A 23,625-nucleotide genomic window follows, 5' to 3' on the forward strand; every position below is an offset into this window, starting at 1 on the left:
CCTAGATAATATGGGTAGGACACCCAAAAAAACATCTGTTACCAAGTTCCGATCTATTATCAACATCAATGAAAACTAATGCCCTTCAAAAGCAGTGGCTACCTGCAGCATACCTGCACCACAGCCAGCGTGTAAAGCAAGATATCAACATGCATGTTTTAATTGTTTCTCTGTATGTTGGTTGGTTTGGCAGCTTTCCTGACCAGAATATGAAAATACATTCCTCTGCTTAACCAGAAATTGTGTAGATACACTGCTTACACTCCTGGCCTACATGCCAATATGAACTGTAGGTACAGATGAGATGCATGACTCATCTCAGTTTTAACAGTATCCTTCAAGTGCGTCTCTCACATCTCTTTTTTGAAATCAAATTTTAGAAATGGGTCGAGAGAACAATGGACACCTGGTCCAAAAAAAAAAAAAAAGTTCAGAATACTAAGAAACTTGAAGCACTTGCAGAAATAAGGAAACAGCATCTTTTCATGTTTTATTTTTCACTTGTGAAAATATATATAATATATATTACACATACAGAAGAGTCCCACAGCTCGGGTTAGAGAAAGCTAACAGAAAGGCACATACCAGGGGAGGTCTTTTCATAAAAGTTTTCAGTGAAACCAACATTCAGGGCACGGCAAGTGACAATAAAAGCAAGAAAAGCACAGGAAGCCTGTGTCCATGACTCTGAAGAGCTAAATCAGAGACAACTCCAGGTCTGTTGAGAATGGAGGTCATCTCTGGAGAAAGGACGGCTTCTACTTAATAGGCCTGTCAGAGCAGCAGAGGATGTACTGACGTCTGGACAAAGACTCCAGGGGCAAAGTCAAAGCCAGTGCTTAACTTGACAGCTAGTCTGTTCTTGTCCCCTTTCTCTTTCAGACCTGAGGCCCTGGCTGACCCAAAGATGCAAATAATAGGGCCAACTCTGTTTGTGCAGAATTACAGTCACCTACAAGACAGAATGTTGTAACAGACTAAATATTTTAAAAGCTTGTAAACACTGTGCTGATGCTGTGGGGGGGGGGGGGAACATAAAAAGGAACATTTGCTATTTCTCTTGGAGGAAAGAAAGATACAGGCATAGGTCTTTGGCTTGCCCCAGCTGTATCCCCATCCTGACATTTATCCAAGATGGTAGGATTTGAGACGCAATTCATGAGATGATTGGATTCCTCCCACCATATTCCAGCACAAGAGCCCACTAGGATTTGGAGCAGCTGGAGCAGCTGACGACCCTGGTCGATGTGAGATGCGGCTTCACGATGTCAGGCTGAATGGACTCCATCAGGTCACACTCATTGGCAAGTATATGTTTCACCAGGCATCTGGAGGCTTCATCGATGTTGATATTTTCCTAAGGGGAGAAAACAGCTTTTAGTATTCAGTATTCTAGAATAACACTAGAGCAGAGATTTATACGAGACAAAGGGCAGTATTTAAATATCTCTTTCTAAACCCTATCCCATGCATCCTCTTTCTATTTATTCCCCTCGCTCTTGTTTATTCCTTCTAAGAACTTTACACTTTAGTCTTTCACAAAAGTAAGTATATGGATTTGTTCTGTAACTATTCATTAGCATGTTTTCGATCATTCAAGCTCAACCCTGAGTTCCCTTGCTATGAAAGCTTACAGTAACTTTTCGAGTTCTACAAACAACAAACCTCTCCCATTTAACAGAGCCTTAATAAAAATTCCTCTGAGGGTTTCTAAATCTAAAACAAGGTGAAGTTCTGGTTGTTTTTTTGTTTGTTTGTGATGTTGTTGTTGTTATTACTGGTTTTTATACCAGAATTCATTCACACCCCCAAATCAGTGGCTTAAAGCAACAAAGTCATAACTGTCACTCATCCTACGTGCATCACAGGATACCTGGCTTTTCAGCCATCAACCTAGGCCAAGAGAAGTTCTATCTCTGTGCTTGTCATGCTTGCAGAAGCAGGGAGAAAAGAACATGGTGAATTGCACATTGGCTCTTATTGCTTCTGGAGAAAAGTAAAAGGGAGACACAGCATTTATCCTCCCATTTCATTGTCCTATGAAAGTCATGTGATCATGCCTAACTTCAGAGCGGCCGGAGCATTGCAGTCCTGCCATTGGACTGGAAGGCAGAGAGCCAGAATTCATGTCTCTGGGCTTCCCTTTCCTCATCTATGTGACAGTCTTGATGATAAAGCACGTGCTGCGTGCTTAGTCGCAAATATCAAATGTGGGATATCATATCTGTTCACAGGTAAGACAACTTAAATTTAGAGAGATTAAGAGACTCCTCCCAGAGCCAAGATCATACAGCAGAAGGGTTTGAGGGCCAGAATTCACAACCAGATGTCGCTGACATCAAAGCCTGGCTCTTACCAAGTGTTATTCCTTTTCAAGTTTTCAAAATCAAGAGCAATAACACAAGTTCTTACTACAATGTTAGGACCAGTGGGTGCAAAATAAATCTTAGATCCTTTCTCTTTCATAAAGCAAGTTTTAAGCATTAAAAAGGGCCCTCCTGCATAAGCAATATAAGTTAGATTTGACAGTAGTATTTTTTAAACCTCCACTCCTATATTAACTTGCCAGTAAAATAGGGTTCTTTCATTTTAATGTGTAAATTGGCAAAATCTACTAATGAAGAGAGTGAAGTGTGGACAAATGATGAAAATCCATCATCCTCATGAGAAAAACAACTAAAACTTAAGCCCAATTAGTGGCAGCCTTGTAGAAAAAGACAAGATGATGCCAGTGAAATTGTGACCTTTAACACATTAGCTGGTGTCAGGACTAAGATGTGAGATTACAGAGGATGGGGCTGTCAACTAAGGAAATCATTCAGAGCCAAGGAGTGACTGTGCCTACTTTTATTTATTTATTTATTTTTTCAGGTTTTATTTTATTTTTTTCATTTATTTTTATTAGTTGGAAGCTAATTACTTTACAATATTGTAGTGGGTTTTTTCATACATTGACATGAATCAGCCATGGATTTACATGTATTCCCCATCCCGATCCCCCCTCCCACCTCCCTCTCTACCCAATCCCTCTGAGTCGGAACAGGGTAGCAGTTCATGATGACTCACAGTCATTCAATCTATATTCTTTAGATTCCTCCTAAGTACGAGGCATACAAAGACAACAGTAAAGTCTGTCCTTATAAGAACTTACACTAGCAAGGTAAATAGCAGAGGTATAATAAGATTGAAAAGGGCATCTGGGACCAGACTACTATGAGCCTTGAATGAGAACTTGGCCAGACAGAGCCACTGAGATTACTTTTCAAGTGAAGTGTCGAAAAACACAATCCAATACAAATCATTACTAGACAAAACTATATAGACCCACGGGTGGTGGTGGTTAATCATCCAGTCATGTCCAACTCTTGCAGCCCTATTAACTGTAGCCCACCGGGCTTCTGTGTCCATGGAAATTCTCCAGGCAAGAATAACAAAGTGGGTTGCCATTTCCTTCTCCAGAGTATCTTCCCGACCAAGAGATCGAACCCGAGTCTCCTGAATTGACAGGTGGATTCTTTACCACTAAGCGAACAGGGAAGCTCTGGACCCTTAGTACTCTTTTTAATTCCGTAATTTATCAGCGAGCACTTGGGAAATACTTACTATGTGTATCATGGTTGCCATGGCATGTCTATTTCAGATTGGAACCTCTCAGAGGAAGCCAGGAAGCACTATAATGAGCACATGCATTCTACAAACAAGCACAGTATATAGTACTCAGAGCACAAGCCTGAAGCCACCCTCTTATCTCAGCTCCCACTTTCTGGTGGTGTGACCTTGGGAAAACTGGTCACCACTCCTCACCTTAGTTTCCTCATCTGTAAAGGGAATCTACTTTACAGATGATAGTAAGTTAACACATGCTAATACTTACAACATGCAAGACACTTAGAACAGAGAAGAGGATATAGCATACATTTAATAAATGTTATCTACATCTCAGCTCAGTCACTCAGTCATGCCCAACTCTTTACAACCCCATGGACTGCAGCACACCAGGCTTCCCTGTCCATCACCAACTCCCAGAGCTTACTCAGACTCATGTCCATTGAGTCAGTGATGGACTTCAGTTTGGCATCAGTCCTTCCCATGAATATTCAGGACTGATTTCCTTTAGAAATGACTAGTATGATCTCCCTGCAGTCCAAGGGACTCTCAAGAGTCTTCTCCAACACCACAGTTCAAAAGCATTGATTCTTTGGCGCTCAGCTTTCTTCATAGTCCAACTCTCACATCCATACTTGACTACTGGCTTTGACGAGTCAGACCTCTGTTGGCAAAGTAATGTCTCCACTTTTTATTATGCTGTCTAGGTTGGTCATAGTTTTTCTTCTAAGAAGCAGTTCAGTTCAGTTGCTCAGTTGTGTCTGACTCTTTGCGATGCCATGGACTGCAGCATGCCAGGCTTCCCTGTCCATCACCAACTCCCAGAACCTACTCAAATTCATGTCCATCAGGTCAGTGATGCCATCCGACCATCTCATTCTCTGTCGCCCCCTTCTCCTCCTGCCTTCAATTTTTCCCAGCATCAGTGTCGTTTCCAATGAGTCGGTTCTTCACATCAGGTGGCCAAAGTATTGGAGCTTCAGCTTCAGCATCTGTCCTTCCAATGAATATTCAGGACTGATTTTGTTTAGGATTGACTGGTTGGATCTCCTTGCAGTCCAAGGGACTCTCAAGAGTCTTCTCCAACACCACAGTTCAAAAGGATCAATTCTTCGGCACCCAGCTTTCTTTATAGTCCAAATCTCACATCCATACATGACTATTGGAAAAACCATAGCTTTGAGTAGATGGACCTTTGTTGGCAAAGTAATGTTTCTGCTTTTCAATATGTTATCTTGGTTGGTCATAACTTTTCTTCCAAGGAGCAAGCATCTTTTAATTTCATGGCTGCAGTCACCATCTGCAGTGATTGTGGCACCAAAAAAATAAAGTCTGTCACTGTTTCCATTGTTTCCCTGTTTTTTGCCATGAAGTAATGGGACCGGATGCCATGATCTTAGTTTTCTGAATGTTGAGTTTTAAACCAACTTTTTCACTGTCCTCTTTCACTTTCATTAAGAGGTTCTTTAGTTCCTCTTGACTTTCTGCCATAAGGGTGATGTCATCTGCATATCTGAGGACTGATATTTCTCCCAGAAATCTTGATTCCAGCTTGTGCTTCCTCCAGCCCAGCATTTCTCATGATGTACTCTGCATATAAGTTAAACAGGCAGGGTGACAATATACAGTCTTGACATACTCCTTTCCCAATGTGGAACCAGTCTGTTGTTCCACATCTAGTTCTAACTATTGCTTCTTGACCTGCATACAAATTTCTCAGGAGGCAGATAAGTTGGTCTGATATTCCCATCTCTTGAAGAATTTTCCACAGTTTGTTGTGGTCCACATAGTCAAAGGCTTTGGCATAATTAATAAAGCAGAAGTAGATGTTTTTCTGGAATTCTCTTGCTTTTTCTGTGATCCAGTGGATGTTGGCAATTTGATCTCTGGTTCCTCTGCCTTTTCTAAATCCAGCTTGAACATCTGGAAGTTCATGGTTCACATACTGTTGAAGCATGGCTTGGAGACTTTTGAGCATTACTTTGCTAGCATGTGAGATAAGTTCAATTGTGTGATAGTTTGGGTAGTTTGAACATCCTTTGGCATTGCCCTTCTCTGGGATTGGAATGAAAATTGACCTTTTCCAGTCCTGTGGCCACTGCTGAGTTTTCCAAATGTCCTGGCATATTGAGTGCAGCACTTTCACAGCATCAACTTTTAGGATTTGAAATAGTTCAACTGGAATTCCATCACCTCCACTGGCTTTATTTGTAGTGATGCTTCCTAAGGCCCACTTGACTTCTCTTTGCAGTATGTCTGGCTCTAGGTGGGTGATCACACTGTCGTGGTTATCTGGGTCATGAAAATCTTTTTTGTATAGTTCTGTGTATTCTTGCAACCTCCTCATAATATCTTCTGCTTCTGTTAGGTCCATCCCATTTCTGTCCTTTATTGAGCCCATCTTTGCATGAAATGTTCCCTTGGTATCTCAAATTTTTTGATGAGATCTCTAGTTTTTCCTGTTCTATTGTTTTCCTTCATTTCTTGGCATTGATCACTGAGGAAGGCTTCCTTATCTCTCCTTGCTATTCTTTGGGACTCTGCATTCAAATGGGTGAAAGTAAAATTGCTCAGTCATGTCCAACTCTTTGCGACCCCATAAACTATACAGTCCATGGAATTCTCCAGGCCAGGATACTGAAGTGGGTAGCCTTTCCCTTCTCCAGGGGATCTTCCCAACCCAGGGATCGAACCCAGGTCTCCCTCATTGCAGGCAAATTCACAAGGGTATATCTTTCCTTTGCTCCTTTGCCTTTAGCTTCTCTTCTTTTCTCAGCTATTTATCTACATATTCTCCTTATTTAATCATCAGGAGAACATGATAATGTGTATGTTCTATTCCTTTACTTTGTAGCTGAGGAAACTGTGATTAAGAAGGGGTAGGTGGCTGGCCCAGAGCCAGATGTCAGTCTAAGGAGAATAGTAAAGACTAATATTTGCCATGATCTTTACAATATACTAACTGCAAAAAGGCAAGATGTATAGGATTTAGGGCACAGCCTTATCTCAAGTCCCCCTAAGTATTTTCCCCAAACAAATAAAGGAGCGCAGTATAAACAGGGCATGCATTTCCAGCCTTAAAAGGGCAAGAAGTTGTAGTCAGGCCTCAGTCTGCTCTGCACTGGCTGTCCTTCTGTCTTTCTGTACACTCTAAAAGTCACAGCTAAAGTCTAGACTAGCAGAAGGGAGAGCAATACAGAACTAACCTCCCTCTCCCTTTTCTGTGAAACATGGGCATCAATAATCAAACCCTGCCTGATAAAACTAAGGGTTTGGACCTTTGGGGCAATTATATTGCGATATAACTGACTGTGCTTCTTGGCAGCCAAGTAGACACAGCCAGGCCCACATTTACTAGGTGGTTGTTAAGAAGCAACTGTTGGTTTAAGTGCAAAATACTACCTGGGAATTTTTATTGACATTTATTCCAGAGAGTTTTAACAATACTTCCTGGAGCATCTTTCACGGTAAAGGTAACTTATCCATCATATGACTTCCAAGACACATACCCTTAGAGTGAATCTGGCTGTGGTTTCCTTACGTGTTTGCAGTATGACAAAGTGGTCTATCGTGCTGACTACTTTAGTCTGACGTGTGCTCATCTTCACATCTCTGCTCAGCATCTTTTCACTTATACCAATAAGCATGCCCCAAGAAGTAGGCTTAAAATGCCCAATAAAGCATTTTAGTAAAAATAAATGGTAGTAACTACCATAGTATTATTGAATGTCTACTCCTTGCTGGGCATATAGCAGGTGCTTTACTCATGGACACATTGTTCACATCCAATCCTCACAAAAGTCTATTAAAGAACTAATAGCCATATTTTAAAGGTAAGGAAACATTAACCTTTACCAAGGTTAAGTAACTTAACTAGAACAAAGAGCTTGGTCAATCTGTCATTCCAACCAAATAGGCCTAATTCCATTTTCTATCATGCTCCCATATATGACATGACCATATCTCCAAGATTTGAACAGATATTAAAGTAGTTTTATTTCTCAAGCAGCAGTATGTAATCCCGGCTACATATTCATTCAGCGAGTTCAAGAAAATTTGTTGCCAGGGCCCTCCTTCCAGACATTGGTCTGGGATGAGGCCCAGCATGGGTATTTTTTTTGTTTTTAAGATTTTCCACTTCTTTGAAATTGCCTTCAGATTTGAGACACACTCATAACATTAAGAGACACATATCATATCATTAAGAATGTCTTTAAAGATGCTCCTTTCATTTCAATCATGAACTCTCTGGAAATAACATTTAGTGCAGCGATTTTAAGCTGCAGTGATTTTGATCTTCCCAGAGAGAAAGGCATATAAATCTAACTATCTGAGGTCTTGGGTACGTGTCAGTTTTTTTAATTAGCTCTTTAGAACATCTGTCTGGTGGCAAATTATTTAATCTCTGACCCCCTGGTGCCAGAGAGCAAAAACATCCTAGCAGAAAGCCTTCACTTCTGCCTCGTTAGAAGCTGGCAGAGAATTCATCCTCCTCTAATCTTTCCAAATACATCACCCTCCAACAAAACACCAAGTGTACCAGGCGCTCTGAGGTTAGGGTACTAAATTCCTCAGCTCCGTGAAATTTTAATTAGAGCAGATGGCCCACCAGATAATAACGCCAGTGCAAGAAGTCTTACGCGGAACAAATGCTTTGAAAATACTTTCTCTAAGGAGATCCAGCGCTTGTTTATGGAGCACATAAGTGCCAAACCTTCTGGAGCTCCCACTGACTGTAGGTCCAGTCTAATGTGGGGCAAGCACAGTGGACACCTCTGTTTCTGTCTGTACAACGTATTTTCTTCCCTCACCCCCAGATCACTCCTCCTTCCTTTGGGCAACGACTTCCTCCCACTGGCAGTCATGAGCTTCTCCTGAGACTCCTCTAAACTGAGCCCTACATCTCAGACCTTGTTCTCAGAAGCTGGAATTTCATGTAATCTTCACAACAAAGCCGAGATGGGGGGTATTGACCTTACTTGATAGAACAGGAAAGTGAAGTTCAGAGTGGCTAAAATGACATTGTCAAGGTCTCAGAGACAGTAAGGGGCAAAATCTGGCTTCCAATCTGATCCTCAAAGGTTCTATACCGTCTCTTCTTCTCCTTGTTGATGTCTTATAGTTCCTGGCCAACAGTTTTAAGGGCCCAAGCGAGGGTCTACCTCAATCCAGAGCCCATGGTTTTGCATTTTGCCACATGTTCTCCATGAAAGGAAGACAGATCTGAAAGTTACCAGACTTTAGTCTACCTAATGGGCACTGGGAAGGGTGGGTGGAGACATATTGTCACTGATTTCAACACAGGAGAGAGTCCCATTGTCAGCAGGGACATGTGGGGGAGGAAGAGAAAGTTCACAGATAAGATCAGCTCCAAAGACCGTGTCCCTCTGACAATAACTCTCCTATCCCCACCGTCACCGAAGTTCAGCCCCTGTCCTTCACACACTAGATGTCAAAGTCCATCTCACACCCTCATTCTCCCCACTTTCCTACAGTCCCAGGGCCTCCTACCTTATAGCCCTTTCTCCTTATCTCCCTCCCATCCCTCTCACAGCACCTAGAGCCCCACTCCAGCCATGGAACATCTCCAAGCTTACAGAGAAATACCCAGTGTTAAAGAGAGAGGGAAATTAGACATCACTAATTCAGCCTGACTTTGATGCATTAGGAAATTAAGGCAACAGAGGAGGGAAGTGACTTGGCTGGCATCACACAGGCTACCTCTTAGTTCTCCAAGCAGTGCCACTGGTAAAAAATCCACCTGCCAATGCAAGAGACTTAAGTGACACAGGTTTGATCCCTGGATTGGGAAGATTTCCTGGAAATGGCACCCCACTCCTGTATTCTTATCTGGAAAATTCCCTGGGCAGAGGAGCCTGGTGGGCCAGCTATAGTCCATTGGGTTGCAAAGAGTCGGACAGGACTGAGCGACCAACCTCTTAGCTTGACAATAGTAAAGAATTTGCCTGCCACGCAGGAAACACGTGTTCAATCCCTAGGGCAGGAAGATGCCCTGGAGAAGGAAATGACAACCCACTCCCGGTATTCTTGCCTGGAGAATCCCATGGACAGAGGAGCCTGGCAGGCTACAGTCCATGGGCTCACAAAGAGTCAGACATTTCTACCATGATTAAAGTTTTCCATCCTGACATTTCTATGTGCCAAGTCAAAGAACTGAGACTAGAACATTGTTGTCCCGGGAAGTAATGGAAAGAGAATGAGGCTTGGAGTCAAACTTGGCAACTTGGTTGCCATTTACTGCAGGGCCAGGGAAAGTCCAAACCCTGAGCCTCCCTTGCTTAGTGTGAAAAATGTAGCTAACGACAACTGTAGTTCATAACATACTGTTAGGATTAAATGATGGAAAAGGCAATGGCAACCCACTCCCGTACTCTTGCCTGGAAAATCCCAAGGACAGAGGAACCTGGCAGGCTGCAGTCCATGGGGTCGCTAAGAGTCAGACATGACTGAAGTGACTTAGCAGCAGCAGCAGCAGGATTAAATGATATACACACAGATGAAGCACCCAGACATCACATATATGCCCTCGGATGAATACATGTCCCGTTTTTGTATCTGCCTCTCTGCACCTTCTCCCTGTAAGTCATTCTCCAGTGATCACTTTTCATAAGAAGTTGCCTCTAACTCCCCCAGGCTGAGACAGTACCCCTCTCTTTGGGCACCTATCGCGAGTCACTATGATGGCTGGTTTGTCTGTATTTTCACCACACAGGAGGCTCCTGGGGGCTTACCGCTGTAGCCTAATGTGCCCACAAGTAGTAGGCAGCTGGAGGATATTGGGTAAGTGAATGAACGAATGAATGCATGGACCAATCAAGAGGGCCCTCAGAAGAGCAACAAGTTCAGGTTTCAACCTGGAAATAATTTCAGATGTGAGTTATTTCTGCAGGGGGTAAAAAGGAAAACATATGTACAACAGAACTTACTTCACAAGTCAAACTGCCTGTTCTTACCTTGCGTTCCAGCTACGATTTGACACGATTCTTTTTAGGTAAAATGAAGGAAGACTGACTGAACCAGTTTATAAAAATTGAGCTGAACTGCTAAAGGCTTTGCAGTAGAGTGGACCTATGTCAGAGTACTGACTTTTCTCTCTTAAAAATAACTCTTCATATCTCGTTGCTTCAAAAACTGTTTCAGGTGACCTATGCTATTTAATAAATAGGTGAACTTAGACAAATACTTAATTTTTCTGGATCTTACCTACAATTTAGAGAGAATAACACCCACTTGACAGAATTAGCATGATTAGAAATATCTTATTTGGGGCAAAAGTAGAAGGTGGGTAACATTATGTATTTTAATGACTCTATATTATACACAATTATTTTAATATTATCCTCTCTTCTTAAGAGCTTTTATGAAACTGAATGGAAGGTCAATTCTAGCTTAAAAATTTATTTAGTTTATCTTTCTTTACATATGCTCCTTTTGTCCAGCCCTTAACTCACTTTTTATTAGAGAGTTTGAAATCCTTGCTTTTTCATAAAGTATTGTTAGAATGAAAAGTTCAGAGTTGAGAAAACTGAAAAATTGTAAAGTTGAGAATTTTGTTGTGTTTGCAGGCCAAGCTGAGGACTTAAACCCAGGACATTGCTGGGTTTAAGCTCTTGACAGCTCTGATAGCTCCGAAGACAAAAGGGAGGAGCCTGGATACATAGGAGGTTTTGCAACAATAATCAGGTAGTCAGAACATCAAAAAAGTACTGTTAACTAAAGAAAACCAGATATCTCAAGTGAAGGAATTTAGCGTTTTTCTATGTATGGGAAAATGCAAGGGTCTGGGCTCAATGAAATTATTCCTTTGATATGCACATCAGCTGTCTGGGGCCAATATCCTGGGCTTTTTCACTCTGAGTCTCCTCAAGGGTGGCTGCAGCACCTGACTGCTAAATGGAGGGCATCTTATTTCTACCCTGATATCCCTCAGGGCTCACGGTGCAGGTGGCTGTAATGTGGCGGTTTGATGGCTGCAACATCCTTTGTTTAAAAAAATGTTCTCTTATAGAAAACATAAAGAAACAAGTGAAAACATACAGAAACAAGTGTGTGCATGCTAAGTCGCTTCAGTCACGTCCGACTCTTTGTGACCCTACGGACTGTAGCCCGCCAGGCTCCTTTGTCCATGAGATTCTCCAGGCAAGAATACAGGAGTGGGTTGCCATGCCTTCCTCCAGGAGGGCACGGAGGAGCTTTTAAACATCCTCTGTTTAGAATAATACTCTCTTGGGAGAAAACATACAGAGAAAAGAACTATGAATAAAAGTGAATGAGTAAAAAGTGAATCCATCTATCCATCACCTTTTTATATCGGGAAAGTCATGATACTAGCTAGCTACCTGAACTGTGGCCCCAACCCTAGAATCTATGTCTACTCTTTGCCACTAACCCCTGATGTCTAACTCCTAAATTCCTCAATCAGATATCAAGTCATTCTTAGCCTGGGCAACCACGCTGAGGCAGTACTTTGCATGTGCTATATAATTTTTTCTCTTCCTGATGTGGAATAACATTATCCTTTTCTTCCTTCTACACACTTGTAATAGGGAAAAAAAAAAAAAAAAGAAGAAGTGATACATCAATTTGAAGTTCCTATCATGTAATATTGAAAGATCATGTAACTAAATGAAATAACTCATTTTCCAGCAAATAATCATTGAGCACTCTCCAGGGACTGGGCACTATTCATCAAAGTCTTTACACTCTGTGCTTTCTTACACTACAGAGTCAGCCAGGCTGTGACTGTCTCATTAGCCCAGGCCTCTTCCATCCCTGCTTTGAGATGAGGACAGTGATATGCTCCTTTCTCACCCTCAGACTCTGACATTTCGGCCTGAGTCAGCCCTGTGTAATCACCTCTCTTCTCTGATCACAGGCCTTCGTTTTCTTCCCAAGGCAAGTGTCCTCCATGTTCCTGGCAGATTGTCTCCTGACCACTCTCATTAAAGTGCAGCGATGGTCATGCCTCCACCCCATTCCCAGCTCAGAAACTCTGGGTTGGCTCCCATCGCCTGCTCAGAGTCAGCGCAGACCTTGACAGTGAGAGCCAGCCAGCTCAGCCACCACTCGACTGCTGTCTCCTCGCCTCTGGTTCTCCTCACTTGGCTAAGTTCCAGCTGAGCTAAGCCATAGGCCATTCGCTCCCTGTGTTTTGCCTGGATTATTCTTACTCCATCTCTATCTGCCAAACACAATTCATTTGGAAGAATATAGCTGCTGCTGTCTACTTGATTCACAAGGATTCCATTGGGTTCTGCTTTGAATTTTTGGATGAAATTCAAGTACGCTACCCAGTTTTAGAATCTTTTAGTTATTTTCGATGTTTATTACTTGTTCATGTATTTACTGAAGAGGAACAGTGCGGTAGACAGACTCACGGTATACTAGTTATGTCAATGCTAGCTGGATAACCTCAGAGCAGTCACCATAACCCCACTCTCCTCATTCTGAGCCTCAATTACTTTACCTATAATCTGTGATTAAAATAATGCCAATTTCACAAGGTTGTTGTGACTATGTATAAGATGAGATGAGATGTTTGAAAGAACTCAGGAATAGTTTAGGCATGCAAGAGCCCCTGAGAAGAAAATACAAGACTTTGGAAACAATCCAACATTGCATAGTAAGTTTTATATGAGAATGTTTGAAGGGGCAAACATACTTCTTTGTCAGAGGAAGATATCTTAAAGCAGGCTCTGCAGTTTTGTAAGGTGGTACAGGCAGGAAAAAAGCATCTATGGTTAAATAATTTTAGGCATGTTAAGTTAAAAATAATTCAAAATATTTATCACAGGATTCCTCAGGCAGATTCAAGTTGGGAGGGGAGGCTTGGAAAGAAGCAAGCTGTTCCTCTTCCCTCCTCCCATCTCCAAGCAGAGAATGAGTGTGCAGGATTTTGTGAACTTATCTGATCACAGAACACTGATCTCAAGCTCTGTCTCACAGGGCTGGTGTTCCTCTTTGCACAATTTGGCCACTTTTGATTGAGAGCAGTGATAGAATAAATGGGAGTGTCTGTGGATGGCTGCTGAAGGGCTGGGTGGACAGAGACACTTATTAACTGATTTTGTGCTATACTGGTGGCTTTTTTTTAACCCTTTCCTAGGTAGTGTTACCTCCATTTTTGCCTTTTTCCATTTTTCTGAGCCTCACCTGAAAAGAAGTACATGCTTTTGTTTGTTTGTTATTTGTTTTTTTCGACTGGGCCAGTTCTTAGTTGCAACACTCCAGTATCTTTAAATGTGGCACGCAAACTCTTAGCTGCAGCAAGCAGGATCTAGTTCCCTGACCGGGAATTGAACTCAGGCCCCTTGCATTGGAGTGTGGAGTCTTAGCCAATGGACCACTATAGAAATTCTGATGTGTTTTCTTTTGTTTATTTGTTTCTGCTTTTTGTTTTAACATGACTTTAACAGAGGAGGGTGACTTCACACTCGTAAAAAATTGTAAGCCATGGGCCTGGTTTGGAATGAAAGTCCTCAGATTATTCCCTCTGGTAAGTCTTCTCTGACCAACACCTCACCCTACCCTGAGCAAGGTAGAGCTGGGTAGTTTTCTTAGGTGCATCCATAGCAGTTCCCTATTGCAATTCTAATCATGCACAATTGCACTGACTTCTGGAAATTTACCTTCTCACCAGATAGGAAAATTCTTAAGAGAGAAACTGGCCCTTTATGCACTTGGGAGTGTTACCAGCACCTAACAGAGGGCCTGTTGGCACGTACGTGCTCAGCAAGTATCTTAAGGATGGACTGGCCAGGGAAAGGGAAAGAAAAATGGACTGATACCAATTAAAAATCACAAAAAATACTGTGAGCTGCTCTATGTTGAAATCTATTATAGTAAAGTTCCCCTTAAACTCAGGATAGCTTTAGACAAGAGAATTAAGGGCCCAGGGTCCTAGCCTTGATGCTGCTACAAATTAGCTCTGTCATTATAAACAGATCAAGCCTCCTCTCTGATGTCAGTTTCATCAGGCACAGGAGGAGGGTATTTATACTCTGCCCTTTTTATGGCAACCCACTCCAGTACCCTTGCCTGGAAAATCCCATGGGCGGAGGAGCCTGGTAGGCTACAGTCCATGGGGTCATCAAGAGTCAGACACGACTGAGCAACTTCACTTTCCTTTTCTTTTCTTTTTTCCAAAAGGACTGAAGATGACTCTTGAGACCATCTCCAGCGCTTGACTGGTGTAGTTAAACTCGTGCGAATCCTAAGAATAATGTTCCCTTAATGGGAAAGATTTCTCAAATTGAAACTCTGAGACGTTCATTTACCCAGTCATTACTAGCATGAGTGTGCTCCATCTACATGATTAGCCAGAAGTTTTTGGTTGCAAAAATCAGAAAGTCACTGAATTGCCTAGGTCCTCTGGAGGCTAGCTCCCAGGGGAAACAGAATTGCTAAAAGATTCGGTCCACAACCAAGACCCTTAGAAAATGACCTTATGCTCTCAAACACTGTCAGGCCAGCTTCTTTTTCTCTGTCCAGCTGTTTTTTTTCCATATAAAGAGGGAGAGAGAAGGGAGTTCCCTGGAGGTCCTGTGATTAAGAACCCGTCTTCAATGCAGATACAGGGGAAAGGGTGTGATCCCAGGTCAGGAACCACAGCCCACAAGCCTTAGGGCAATTAACCTCCCCCTAACCCTTCCCAGCGAGAGAAGCCTGCAAACCTTAACAAAGATCCAGCACTGCCACCAAAAAAAAAAGAGGGAGACAGCTGCCTGCAGCCTCTGGGTTTATATCCATGTAGCTTTGCCACTAAAGAGAAAGAGCCTCCTTCCCTCAAACTCAGTTGGAGGAATCTTGGGGGAGAACGCTGATGAGTTTGGCTTCAGTCTCGAGTTCACACTTGAGACTAATGCACCTCTGAGTCCAGGAGAGAAGGGGTCCTAGGAGTGACCCCCATTTAGGTCATGTGGACACTTCGGGCTAATGACTATGATTTCAGAGACAGAATACATAGGAGACGGAAACCTACATGTGGACAACCTGTAGGGAGAGCTGAAAGGGAACGCCTGGGGTAAAAGCACAAAACACGACTGAAGAGACAGCATGCATGCAAGCATTGGAGAAGGAAATGGCGACCCGCTCCAATGTTCTTGCTTGGAGAATCCTAGGGATGGAGGAGCCTGGTGGGCAGCCGTCTGTGGGGTCGCACAGAGTCGGACACGACTGAAGTGAACTAGCAGCAGCAGCAGCATAGACAATGGAATATTACTCAGCCATAAAAAAGAAGACATTTGAGTCAGTTCTGATGAAGTGGATGAACCTAGAACCTATAATACAGAGTGAAGTAAGTCAGAAAGAGAAAGATAATTATAGTAGTCTAATGCACATATACGGAATCTAGAAAAATGGTACTGAAGTATTTATTTAAGAAAGAAGAAAGTAAAGTCACTCAGTCGTGTCCAACTCTTTGCGACCCTGTGGACTGTAGCCTACCAGGCTCCTCTGTCCATGGGATTCTCCAGGCAAGAATACTGGAGTGGTTACCATTTCCTTCTCCAGGGGATCTTCCCGACCCAGGAATCAAACCCGGGTCTCTTGCATTGGAGGCAGACGCTTTAACCTCTGAGTCACCAGGGAAGCCAGAAGTATTTATTTACAGGGCAGGAATGGAGAAAAAGAGAATAGACTTATGCACATGGGGAGAGGGTGAGATGTATGGAAAGAGTAACATGGAAACTTACATCACCATATGTAAAATAGAGAGCGAACGGGAATGTGCTGTGTGGCTCATGAAACTCAAACAGGGGCTCTGTGTCAACCTAGAGGGGTGGGGTGGGGAGGGAGATGGGAGGGAGGGTCAAAAGGGAGGAGGTATATGTATACCCATGGCTGATTTATGTTGAGGTTTGACAAAAACAACAAAGTTCTATAAAGCAATTATCCTTTAATAAAAAATAAATAATTTTTTTTTTTTAAAAGCACAAAACTGGCCACAAAAGAATCACTGCAAAAGTCAGGAAACCTTCAGTGGTATTTATTAATACTATATTGTCTGATGGACATTTGCAATCATCTATAGCAATGCAGATATATGCATGGATCTTTTAAACAGATACAAGCAATGTATAATTTGTAAAAGAAATAGAAAATTATTTTTCCACAAAGTTGTGCATTGTCAGATACATATTTAGTGGCATCTGATAACTTCAACATATGCAGAATAAGTGGGAAATTGAGGTTCCCATATTGGACATACAAAAAGAGAAAAACAAAGTTGAAGCATAAATGACCTGACAAGAAGTACCTCTTCAGAAAGGCATAAGTAGTTACTGAGTAATTTTTTCTGGAACTAAAAAGAAAGAGAACAAAAGAGGCTACTTGGAGCTTAAAACAACCTCAGTTCTGATTTTCTGTCTCTTTTTTTAATAGAAATCTACTTAATTAAATAGATTCAAAAGGACAATAACTTTTCCATATACAGGATGCTTCTGCTTCAAAGGTAAACTTTAAATTATTGACTTTTTCCCTGAGAACCACTTAAGATGTATTACATGCTTTCTTGCATCAGAAAATATTGTTCAGAAAACAATTTAACTTTTTTTGCTGATCCTGGGTACCTTCTTTTTTTCTTCCTCCTCCCGCTGGTATTGTATATATGTAACTATAAGTCTGTAGCTAATTAGCCAGTTCTATGGATTGACAGTTGTGGATAAATATTACTTAAAAGAGATAGGATGGAATTCTTTTTAATATATACAAATTTCTGACTAGAAAGAAAACAGACCAAATCTTAACACTGAAATCTGTTGGTAGTTTGATTACAAATCATTTTAATCTTCTATTTTATAACTCTAGCTGTTTTCTAAGTTCTTCATAAAGAGGATATATTTTTGAATACTCACATCCAAAGGTGTAGCACAAATAAAATAAGAGTGATTAATTTTGAACCATGAATAGTGTAGGAAGGCCTAATATCTTTATTTCACCCCTGAATCCCATACAGCAGGGAGGAAAGAGTACATCTATAAATATTTCATGAACTTTAAAATAGAAATAGATGAGAATGAACAGAAAATTATGTAGGTTTTCCTCACAGATGGAAAACTATCCATAGGATTGAGTCTAGAAAAAAATAAGATCAGGACGCTCAGAAACAGGAGTTCCAAGTATACGATCACAGGTGACTCAGTGAAGAAGAGAAAGAAGAGAGGTCTCTAAAAGGACCAGCTGACTGCAGGAATATCTCAGGGAAGATCAGGTTTAAAAATACCACCTACGAAAGACAGAAGGGAAGTGAACTCAGAACAGATTCAAGGGTGGTCTGAACTCATCCAAACTGGGTCAGGAAGCTCAAACTGAGACTAAGAACATGCCTGGAGGAAGTGCTAAAGGCAGAAAAAGACAGTATTGGGGTTTATTCAGAGCAAAGTAGTATCACAAAGGGGCAGGCTAAGGCTTGAAGAATATGGCATAAGGCAAATAGATGACACAGAGAAGGCAGAGCTAACACACAAAAAAATTAATTTTGTTTTTTTCTGTAATAAAGATTTCAGATTGAATGATCAGAAGACTGCCTTCTGCATTATGTTTAGTATAACACCCACCATAATGTCCTATGGACGAGGTGGCCGTAGGTTGGAGGCAAAGTGAACTGGGTAAATTTAATTGTCTCAAATGGTGCCTGAGGACTACTAATTATTTAATTACACTAAACAAGAATAGTTTTTCAGGTAATGACACAAAGCTCAAACCTCTGATCTCATAAAGAATTAACCTCATTTTTTTATTAGAAGTTTTGAAGAAGTCATAAAAGACATACTTAGCAATTTTTTTTTTTAGATACAAAGGTAAAAAGCATACTGACATGATGATGAAATTGGGATTTTAGAGTGTTTTCATAGAAATACGAAAACATCTATCCATTGTTGGCAAGTATAAATTAGCTTAACATTTTGGAAAGTAGGTATGAAATTATGTAATAAGATCCATAAAATGTCCATTCCCTTTGACTCAATAATTCTACTAAATTCTACTTTACTGACAAAGGTCCATATAGTCAAAAGTTATGGTTTTTCCCGTACTCATGTACAGATGTGAGAGTTGTACCATAAAGAAAGCTGAGCACCGAAGAATTGATGCTCTTGAACTGTGGTGCTGGAGAAGACTCTTGAGAGTCCCTTGGACTGCAAGGAGATCCAACCAGTCCATCCTAAAAGAAATCAACCTTGAATATTCATTGTAAGGACTGATGCTGAAGCTGGAGCTCCAATACTGTGCCCATCTAATGCAAACAGCTGACTCATTGGAAAAGATCCAGATGCTGGGAAAGATTGAGGGCAGGAGGAGAAGGGGACGACAGAGGGTGAGATGGTTGGATGACATCACTGACACAATGGACTTGAGTTTGAGTAGGCTCCAGGAGATGGTGATGGACAGGGAGGCCTGGTGTGCTGCAGTTCATGGGTCACAAAGAGTTGTACATGACTTAGTGACTGAACAAGACTAAAAGTCTAATAAAATAATCTTAAATGTATAAAATATTTTACATAAAAAGTACTGATCATGACATTATTTATAATAGTGAAAGCTACCCAAATGTAGGGTTTTTCCAGTAGTCATGTACAGATGTAATAGTTATAAAGAAAGCTGAGCACCAAAGAACTGATGAGAATTAATTATGAGCTATTACAGTGTATCCTTATGGTGGAACATTATTCAGTTATTAAATTATATTTGCAAAGAGTTTATCATAAAAAATGTTCATAATTTAAGTTGCATATAATACGATGTAGTTAAGAAATATGATAATGTTAACAGTGATTAATCCTGTGTGGGAGCTTTTTTGTGAGGTTTTTTTCATTATTAGCTTCCATTTTTCCTAAACTAGACAAGATTTGTTTTCTCCATTTGGCATTTCCATTCATGCCCTGGCTATTGTATTTATGCAACATGCAACATCTCCTCTTCCTTTCTGATAGAATCCTAATTACAAGTAGATAGAAAAACTTGATTTCCCTGGTTTCCTTGTGCTAAGGGTAGTTGTGGGTAATGACATATAAGCAGAAGTCACCTGGGTGGAGCTTCCAGTAAAACTTGCTTTTTGAACATCAAAAAAGGTGGAGAGGGCACTCAGTTGTTATGTGCCATTTGCTCTTAAACTTTCCAGAAAACTTGTGTTTGCCTGGAAACCACTATGACAGGCAGAAAATCGAAGAGAATCATGAGAGTTCTACCTCCTGGGACACAAGACCACTGAGTGTAGACTGGACCTGTAAATATGGTGGAATAGTCAGCCCCTTGGTTACGTTGCTTTATATAAGCCTCTGTCATAGCCAACTGGAAAGAGATTCTTCTTCTGCCGTGTTGTGAGAAGGCTGTGGCTAGGAACCCCAGTCAGCCTCTAGAACCTAAGAGCAACCACGGCCAACTGCCAACTGTCACTGATTTTAGAGTCTCTTTCAAAGGTAGAAGGACATGACCCTAAGGGAAACTGACATTTGACTTTGATAAGCAAAGTAGTAGATTAAAAATGAAACTGGAATCATAGATTGAAGCCTCAGAATAAGATCTAGTAGACATTAATATAAAATACTACCAGATGTGTGTGTTAGTCACTTAGTCACGTCTGAGGCTTTGTGACCCTGCGGACTGTAGCTGGCCAGACTCCTCTGTCCATGGGATTCTCCAGGACTGGATTGCCATTTCCTTCTCCAGGGCATCTTCCTTACCCAGGTATTGAACCCGGGTCTCCTGCATTGCAGGCAGATTCTTTACCATCTGAGCTATAAGGAAGTCCTATGACTAAAATGCTACACTTTGGTTCAAATTATCAATAGCTTAAATGCATAAGACCTTATTTGACAGTCTATTATTTGCAGAAAAAAAAGAGCAGGGACATTTAGATGATCATGAGTACAACATGTGTCGACTGTTTGATCCAGCTGTTAAAAGAAATTAGCACAGGATGATACTATCTAAAATAGAAATGTGACTTAGGCAAGGTAAGTTAAAGTTTCATTATCCTATGCTTCTATGTCTGGTATGTTGATAATAGATCTGGTCACTACATTAATAAAAGGAAAAAGGCATATGGACAGATTAGAGAATATCCAGGTAGGAAAAGCAGAATGGTAAGTGTTCTTAAAGCCATTTCACATCGACTACAGGCAGGAGTTTAACAAAGAGAAGTCTTACAAAGAGTGAAAAAATCTTTTTGTGCTGGGGATTTGTAGCCAGCCAAATACATAAATAGATGCTGGAGGCATTCTAAATTTTAAAGTACTATACAAATGTTAAATATCATTATTTTGAACTTTCTTGGCAAATAACAAAAGAAGACTTTTGATCTACATAATGAACGTAATTTACAAGGTTTCTGAATATTTTGGCCCTTTCAAGACCTGAAACAAATTTGAATAAGTACTCTTAAAGTTAGATTTAAATATCTCCAGCCAGCCAAACACCTAGCAGAAGGCATGCTTCAATCATATCCTAGACACCTCTGACCTATGTTAGAACTACTGGCAACTTAAAAGAAAGTGCATGGTTGTTGGCAGAGAGGGACACCATCACTTAGTCATCTTACTTGTCTGCTTTGATTTTCAGACCCACTACCTAGCAGAGACACAATGAATAAGTCTAATTTTTGGTGATTTAGAAAGAGCGGGAGAGCACCAATGCTGTGCAATCTGCTTTGTGTTTTGTTTTTCTCTCGTCCAACATCTTCCCACTGTACTACTGAGAGGAGCCGCACAGAAAAGAAGATGAAAGCCCAGGCTACCTAAATGTAATCTTATTAGGACTGTGCCCTGAAAAATCCACTGTTTTCCAATCTTAGCTCTTCTGCGAAACACACAGTTCCTCTATCTCTTCCTCTCTCTGCGGCCTCATTTTCTTGTCAAAATGTTGGGAGTACCCAGAGATCAGCCCTTGGCCCTCTTATCTGCAGCCTAGATGTTCCTCTTGAACTCCAGAATCATACACAACTGCCTACTTGACAGGTGCTCTTAGATGTCTCCTAGATTTTCACACACACAAAACGGAATCCTTATAGGTCTCCCTACGGCCTCAGGACCTCCGGCTCAGACAGTGGCAGCTAGACTTCTCCAGCTGCTCAGAACAAAAACTGGGGAGCCATCCCCAAATGTCCTCTTTCTCTCATAGGCTTCATCCAACTCATCAGTTAATCCTGTCTGCTCTATATTCAGAAATGCATGTAGGCCCTTGCTTGGTGATCCGGTGGTTAAGACTTCAGAGCTCCACTGCAGGGGGCGTGGGTTTGATCCCTGGTTAGGGAACTAAGTTCCTGCACACGTGGCCAAAAAGTTAAAAATAAAATATATTTTTTAAAGCATGTAGAGTTTGGTTATTCTTCAGAATTTTTCTTCCCTAGATAACGCAATAGAGTCCTAGCTGACTTCCTGCTTCCAACCTTTCCTACTATAATCCAAGCTCAACGTAACCACCAGAACAATGGTCTAAATAAAAATCATAGCACTGATCAAAGCAGATGTCTTCTCATCTCACTCAGAGCAAAACCCAAAGTTGTCACAAAGCTTTAAAGACTGGCCACATCACCTCTTACCTCATTTCTGTCAGCCTAGCAAAGCCCAGCTACCGGGTCCTGCCGTAGTGGCTCTGCCCATGCTAAACCCTCTTCCATGACCATTCCCCTCCCAGAAATCTAAACAATTCAATGCTGGCCCTCTTCTAAAAATGCCTAGTGAAATCTCCCCTAGTCACCTGTCTAAAACTGCTTTCCTCTCTGAATCCCCATGCATACCTGTGACTCTAGGCTCCTTTTCTGTACAAAGGAACCCCCTAGCACTTAGCTCTACCAGACAAACTTATTTATTTATCTTTTATCTTTTAATTACACTGCAATGCAGGCTCTCAGAAGACAAGGATTTGATCTGTTTTGCCCAGGCCTAATCCTGCAGCCTAAAACAGTGTCCATCACGTGGAGGAGAGGTACTCAGATTCTCTAAAGAATGAATAAAGGAAACTATAAAATAAGGAGTTAGATGACAAGATGATTTTGAAGTACTCTCCAAATCTAATTTTTCCTGGGTTTCCATGCAATGGTAGAAGACACAATGATGTGATAATGGGGGTCTGAGGATGGGTTTCTATTACCGTGGTAACACAAGACCCCTTGAGACTTTGATAATTTAAATTTACTGCCCATGTCTGGCCTTCTTTACAAAAATCTGAAACATGGAACTATACTTATAACCACAGGAAACAATGATACTTCTCTTTCCCAAGAAACCCTTCCTTTTCAAAGGGACTCACCAGGGAGACCTGCCACGTGAGCCTGCTGAGGCAGCAGGTAAAACCGGAATTTTATACAATGTTTCAGAAACATACTATGCAAGCACAGCTAGGCACCCACTGTGGCCACCCCTCTCTTTCATTTCGGGAGAGAACATGAAAGCTAAATGACTTGCCTCACGATTCACAAAGATCATGCTTACATTAGAGAATTCAAAGTGACCCAAGAATTAGAAAAGGTCTCAATAGAATTTCCTTCCCTTGAAGCAACCTGTGACAGGCAAATTTATTCTCAAAAGATGGCTCCACTTCATTTAGTTCAAGGACGTGGATTTACAGCTCTCGATCTTTCTGTCCATGGCTTTGCTATATTATTCCAGGAACAATCTCATCCCTTGAGATCACCCTTGGACACCCCAGGCTAACCTCATCTTTGAACAGCACTCTGCAAGTTAGGTCAGTGAGCAGGCTGACTAAGAAGCAGCTGCTGTTGCTTCCCGCTTCTGTCTAATGGACTATTGATCTCCCCCTCCATCCCCTGTCCCAGCAGGTTCTCCCAAGAAATCAATACCTCACTAGTCAGCGAAGCAGAGATGGAACAAGGCCGTGGGGGGGCAACGCTGCCGCTCATGAATCTAAGGGTCCTTCAAGGATGGCAAAGGACCACAAAACGGGAACAGACCAAATCAACACAAAAAAGCGGGGAACACACGGAGGAAGAAAGCAGACATGTCTCCGCCACAAACCCCCTTGTGAAACAAGGAAGCAACCCCT

The 23,625-nt window shown here is 41.5% G+C and overlaps 1 protein-coding gene across 1 annotated transcript in view; it reads right to left on the reverse strand.

The window, feature by feature from the left end:
• Positions 1-465: 465 nt before the first annotated feature.
• RAB38 (RAB38, member RAS oncogene family) overlaps positions 466-23,625 on the reverse strand; it is a 62,635-nt gene continuing 39,475 nt past the window's right edge. Inside the window, exon 3 of the mRNA XM_061120289.1 lies at positions 466-1,357. Coding sequence (XP_060976272.1) covers positions 1,205-1,357 — 153 coding nt within the window. The 3' untranslated portion in view covers positions 466-1,204. The remainder of the gene's footprint in view (positions 1,358-23,625) is intronic.

Source organism: Dama dama, chromosome 2 (assembly GCF_033118175.1).
Source record: "Dama dama isolate Ldn47 chromosome 2, ASM3311817v1, whole genome shotgun sequence".
Taxonomy (NCBI): Eukaryota; Metazoa; Chordata; class Mammalia; order Artiodactyla; family Cervidae; genus Dama; species Dama dama.